The sequence below is a fragment of the Pinus tabuliformis genome, chromosome J (genome assembly GCF_031772625.1).
Source record: "Pinus tabuliformis cultivar Carrire ecotype Pingquan chromosome J, CPIR1, whole genome shotgun sequence".
In the NCBI taxonomy this organism is placed as follows: Eukaryota; Viridiplantae; Streptophyta; class Pinopsida; order Pinales; family Pinaceae; genus Pinus; species Pinus tabuliformis.
In genome coordinates this window covers 205,006,023-205,012,148 of record NC_142295.1, presented here as the reverse complement: position 1 = coordinate 205,012,148, position 6,126 = coordinate 205,006,023, and the positions used below count along the sequence as shown (strand labels likewise).

The following is a 6,126-nucleotide window of genomic DNA, read 5'->3' as shown; positions in this document are numbered from 1 at the left end:
GTGGCTACAAAGATACAAACCTGATTAGTAAATTTTTATGAAACTTGCGATAATGCAAATGCAAATTTTAGATGCACGGAGTTTTCCTCGCAACTGAGATTCCAGTGCCATGGTTGGTTACACAATATTACACCCAACTAAGACACACAAACAAAACAATAATACACTACATAAAATATTTAAAAAAACATACATTATCTGATATTTCAAAATATTTCTATATTCATCTGATGGCACCAGGACTTGCAGTCCATCATTATTTAGAGGATGACAGAGGGAATTTATGAAGGGATATTATAAGTATGAAGCCTCATTGGGAGATAAACTACATGAAATTATTTCCTGTGACAATTTATTTATCGATGTGTTCCCTTCCCTTAATGAACTGATTTAGTCAAATTACCTGCGGCATACGATACCGCCATTCCCACTGCGGCTGGTGCACTCCGCGTCGAAGGTCCCGACTGAATTGAAGATGAATTCGGAGGAGGAGGAAAATGAGTAGTTGCAGGATTTGCAGTCGGCGGAGAGGAGGGAGGAGGTGGCGTACCTGTCTTCTCCTCCCATGACGGGCATAGGGACTCCTCTCTTCACAGGGTTCATGAAATTTGGTCTGTAGGTCTGCCCCAAAATGCCTTCCACGGTGGATGAGAGATTGAAGAACTTGAATTGCATTTCCAGATGGGCGAAGGCATCATTGGGCGGGAGCTGGTAGTTGTGCATTATGTTGTCTCGTTCCTCGATGGGGGCAACGTTTAGAGAAATGCGGGCTAATCCCCGAAGAATCACATTCACGCTGTTGGTCTCATCGGTGCGTTCCAGGATGAGTTGGCCGCACGGGGAAGTCCAGGTGTCTGCCACTTTGAGGTCCTGCCCATCGAAGGAGAAGGTGAATTGATCGACTGAGTCGTCCCATTTGGAGACCTTGTTGGCTCCCACAGTGAAAGTGTGGGCTTTGCCTCCGAACATGATGCCGAGTGCCTGAACCCAAGTGTAGTCTCGCTTCCTTCCCTCTGGTCTGGTGCCGATGAAGTGGGCATTGATCTGAAGTTTGTCGTCTGATACGAGAGCGAAGTCTCGGTCCTTCATTCCATGGAAGTAGAACATTACTCCGTCTCCACCCACGAAACGGGGATCGTAGCAGATTGATCCGTAGCCCTTGCAGTTAGGCTTCCGAACTGCATAATACCAACATTATACAAACATGAAGTTAAGTAAAATTTGCAATTCTATCAGTACTGGAGGCAAGCCAGGGTTAGGTTTTTTTTTTTACTTTCAATCAGTACCAGAGGAAAGACAGGGTTAGGGTTTTTTTATTTTCAATCAGTACCAGAGGCAAGCCAGGGTTAGCGTTTTACCTTTTGATTAGTACTGTCCAAGGTCAGGGTATAGTACTAGAGGAAGCCAAGGTTAGGGTTTAGCTTTTGATGAGTGCTGTTGGTCAGGATATAGTACTAGAGGAAGCCAAGTTCAGGGTTTTACTTTTTGATGAGTGCTGTTGAAGGTCAGGATATAGTACTAGAGGAAGCCAAGGTTAAGGTTTTAGCTTTTGATGAGTGCTGTTCAAGGTCAGAGTATAGTACTTGAGGAAGCCAAGGTTAGGGTTTTAGCTTTTGATGAGTGCTGTTCAAGGTCAGGGTATAGTACTAGAGGAAGCCAAGGTTAGGGTTTTAGCTTTTGATGAATGCTGTTGAAGGTCAGGGTATAATCTATTAATGTTGCTTAGGTTCAGAATCTCTTGATAAGAGATGGATGCTCAAAATTACGATTAAAGAGGTGATTGCATAATATAGTTGAGGAAGTAAGCACCGTAAATGGTTCGTTAAAAATGTAGAATCAACAGTAACATATACATATGTGTGTATATGACACAGGATATATATCCTACTTTACAGTGCAGCACGGATCCTACCTCAAGACCCTATTAAACAGTGCAGCACGGTTCCTACCCTCAAGGCTCTCTTGATAAGTAATAGATGCTCAAAGTCAGGATCAGATAAGTGATTGTTCGATCATATAAGTGATTGCATAATATAGTTAGGAGGTAAACAATGTAGGTGGTGGAAGTTCAGTTAAAAGTATAAAAACATAAAATTAACAATAACTTAGCTTATATCTTGGCATATATACCAGTATCATTAAATTCTATGTTGGGATAGATATCAATATCATTAAATTCTGCAGCACTCTATTTAATCTTTTGAAAAATATAGAATAACAGGAAATTTGCATAGCCATGTAATAAACAACCTTATGTAAACATTCTGACATTTAATTTCGATGAAATTGTTTATGGCAAAGCAGAGTATTTTGATTTATGGCAAAGCAGAGTATTTTGACTTTTAAGTCTGATAATATTGTTTATGATAAAATCTGCAACTTTACTGACTGGTAGTTTATATCTTTATTTTTAAGATTGAACAACAACATACTCAAGAATAAAATGACCAATCTTTTACACCAATCTTTTACATGCTACTGGACTGTTATGATGAAGTGAGATGAAGCGGATGGTAGTTGCCCATTATTAGAAAATGGATTAGGATGAGTTAATGATTTGTTTAATCTTGTCATATAACATCTTTGTTCTTTTTTCTGCATTCTATGATCAAATGGATTGAAATGACAAGTCATTCTGACATTTACTTTTGATCAAACTGGTTATGGCGGAGTAAAATATTCTGACATTTGATTCTGATAAAACTGTTTGTAACAAAATCTGCAACTTTACTGACTGTTAGTTTATATCTTTATTTTTAACATTAAACAGCAAGGGTATAAAATGACCAATTTTTTACATGATCCTGGACTGTTAAGATGAAGTGGATACAAGCCACTCAGTATTAGAAAAGGGAATAGGATGAGGGTTAACTTTACTGACTGTTAGTTTAGATTGAACAACAACATCGTCCAGCAATAAAATGACCAATTTTTTACCCTATCCTGGACTGTTAAGATGAAGTGGATACTAGTTACTAGTTACCCAGTGTTTAGAAAAGGGAATATGATTAGGGTTAAAGATTTGTTTAAGCTTGTGACATCTTTGTCCTGAATTCTATGATCACCCAGTATCCTGGACTGCTAAAATGAAATGGATACTAGTCACCCTGTATTAGAAAAGGGAATAGGATGAGGCCTAATGATTTGTTTAATCTTGTGATATAAGATCTTCGTCCTGAATTCTATGATCATATGGATTAAAATGACCAGTCACAGATTTTAATGACAGAAATAGTGAATTGAAATGACAGGTCACAGATTTTAATGACAGAATTAGTTTGGCAGAGGCATTTTTATCTGTGATTTACTCAAAACAGCAACTTTGTTTGACTCTAGATATTCTTATAATCTGCAACTTAATTAAAAATTTTGAAATACTCAAGAAATCTGCAATTCAGTTAATTTCAAAATAACTTCCAGTAAACAGCAAACCCAAACACTCGAAAAGGGCCCGTCGGAATGAGGAAAGTATTTAAAATAAAAATAAAAATTCTAAAGTTCTCAATTCTTAATCTTCATATATATATATATACTTACATTTACATGAAGTCTCGCATTTACTGCAATCGATCATGCATCCTTTAACCTTCTTGGCTTTTATGGGTTTGCGGACGGGGCATTGAGCAGGGCATGAGAGGACAATCCCATAGCATCGACTGTATGCGCCTTCGCATATCGCTCTTTCCCGTCCCGTCACTCTCGAAGTCGGTAGCATTCTGTAATTCTGCACCTGATCACTGCTATACTGGTATTGCCCCTGACACAGCACCGCCATACTTGCCAAGCAAATAACCATTGCCGCAGAGTAATATATCATTGCCATTTGGAAGAAAGCCATCTTAAGCTAAAATTGCCACTAAAATCCCCTGTTCCAAGCACACAGGAGATGAGAAGAAAATATTGAATTTGAAAGAACACAGTACCTGAGAAATTTAAATACAAGGCATACACTGCCCACTTACCCACCGCTTGGCTGTATTTGCTGTGGAAGGAAGCAATGCAGCGTGAAGCCACCGGCGCAGCCTCGTGTTATTCGCAGAGATCCTGGCGCCGGGCACGCTTATAACTAATTATAAAACTGTAATAGCGAAGCCCCCAAGTTATGAAGCACGTTCACAGGCCATTTTGAAAGGCAGTTGGCGCAGTCGATCGTTGAGCTTCTGTGATTTCAAGATCGTTTTGGATGATTTTTAAATGTTCATGACAGTTGGCGAGTCTGCATATAATTTTATTTTCCTCGGGAACAAATACAAGTTTCCGCGTGCCCAGCTCACGCATCGATTGTCCTGAAATTTAGGTTCTGTACATGCATTTGTTCTGGTTAGTACACCTGCAATTGTGGCAACACACAAGCCAAACAAACCGAAAATTCTTGCAGGGTTATTAAAAAGTTCATGGCGTTCGATACAATAATATATGATGGCTTTTGACTTTTATGCCCTAAAATGAGTTCGAATGTTCCCATTGATATCTGACTATTAATTTGTAGTTGGTAGAACGTAGGATAGCAATCTGGATTTGTTTATAATTTGGAATGAAAAAAGAAAATTGGAGTGTTTGAATTGTATATTTATTTAGAGTGGAAAGAGATTTAACATAATTAGTCATTAAAAATTGGAGTGTTTGAATTGTTTATTTATTTAGAGTGGAAAGAGATTTAATATATTTAGTCATTAAGAATTCCCTCAATTAAAACTGTAATTTGAATTACCAAAAATTTCCATTAAATTTTTAAAATTTAGAATTTAGATTTTGTTGAATAAGATTGAGATTGTTCTTATTTAATTAGAATAGAACCTAGATCCATATTCTCTATTGTAGATTTTGAAAATATTTAAAAATTGTTAGATAAAATTGACCTTGTTCTTGTCAAGAAAGCCTACATCCCCACCCGCATTATAGATTTTGAAATATTTCAAATTTGTCGGATAAAATTGACCTAAATTTTTTTGGAATATTTAATGAATGAAAAGTAACTTCTTTCCTATAGAATATTTTTAAAATATGCAATTGATTTAAGTTTAATAAAATGAAACAAAGTCTTTAAGGTTAAAGTAATTGTAAATTATTTCTATTATAATAATGTATTAGGATTGTTTTATGGGTGGAAATCTGTTTAAGTTATGTAATTTGTATTTTTTTAAATGAATTTTATTTCAAAATATTGAATTAATTTATAATTTGAAAATAAAATTTAAATAATTAAAATATTAACTTGTAATTTATTTTTATTATTAATTTTTATTTTTTATTTTTTAGAATTATAAATTTAAATTGTGTTAACATTATTTAAATGAAAAAATTCAAAATGTTAAATTAATTGTTTAATTTAAAAATATGAAATTTAAGTAACACATCAAAATTTAACTACAAATTTTTTTCATAAAATTTTAGCTAAAAATCTAAAAAAAACTTCCAAAAATTAAACTTAAAACTACTTCTAAAATATATGCAAAAATCTAGTCATCTCTTTCCCAAAAAAAAGAAAGAAACAATTAAAAAAAGATTCTAGCTATTATGGATCTAGTTATCTGTTTCCAGAAAGAACCTAGAATCTAATTATCCCGGACATGATTAAATATTTAAGAACACTAACAAAACATTTGTCCATATAGCTGTACAAATCTTTTAGAAACTTGATACAGACGGTTTAATACCTGTACGAATCTTTTAGAAACTTGACACACACGGTTTGTTTAAAGTAGTTTTCTTTTCTTAAAAAACTTACAAATAAAATACCATAGTAAAGATGACACAGATTTTTAATTTAATTATATAACATGCCAAAATTACAACTATTTGATTTAAATTTTTTTTATTATAATTTTAAATTTAATTATTTTACTTAATAAAATATTTCTTGTGATTAAGAAATGTGGTGCAAGAGTTATGAGGAATTTGTGTGAGGTGATGGTGAAGTGATGATAGAATTGTGGTTTTTCTATCTATTTTTATTTCAGTTATGTTTGGTTATAATTTAGAATGTATTCTATGGTAAAGGTGATGGTTATTATGACTACTATGATCATTTCTAGATTTTCTACCAAATTTAGATATCTTTTTATTTTTAGTTATGTTTGTGGACTCTATTTTAATTGAATCTTTGGTTTGATTGTCAGTGAGTTG

At 34.4% G+C, this 6,126-nt stretch overlaps 1 protein-coding gene across 3 annotated transcripts; it reads right to left on the bottom strand.

The window, feature by feature from the left end:
- Positions 1 to 204: 204 nt before the first annotated feature.
- LOC149226396 (uncharacterized) lies at positions 205 to 4,404 on the bottom strand. Of its 3 annotated transcripts, none has more exons than XM_089375282.1 (3): positions 3,963 to 4,404; positions 3,538 to 3,866; positions 205 to 1,178 (listed from the first exon to the last, which is right to left on the bottom strand). In XM_089375282.1, the coding sequence occupies exons 2-3, from the start codon at positions 3,836 to 3,838 to the stop codon at positions 400 to 402; spliced, it is 1,080 nt and encodes a 359-aa protein (XP_089231408.1). In that variant the 5' UTR covers positions 3,839 to 3,866; positions 3,963 to 4,404; the 3' UTR covers positions 205 to 399. The 3 variants fall into 3 exon arrangements, with proteins under 3 accessions (XP_089231408.1, XP_089231410.1, XP_089231409.1); XM_089375284.1 differs by having other exon boundaries at positions 3,538 to 3,757; XM_089375283.1 differs by lacking the exon at positions 3,963 to 4,404 and having other exon boundaries at positions 3,538 to 3,954.
- Positions 4,405 to 6,126: the final 1,722 nt, after the last annotated feature.

Excerpts from the sequence above, each read along its gene's own strand:
- LOC149226396 (XM_089375282.1), bottom strand. The coding sequence starts at position 3,838 with ATGGCTTTCTTCCAAATGGCAATGATATATTACTCTGCGGCAATGGTT. Across the intron at positions 1,179-3,537 it reads ATGCGAGACTTCATGTAAAT|TTCGGAAGCCTAACTGCAAG; the intron begins GTAAGTATATAT and ends GGTATTATGCAG.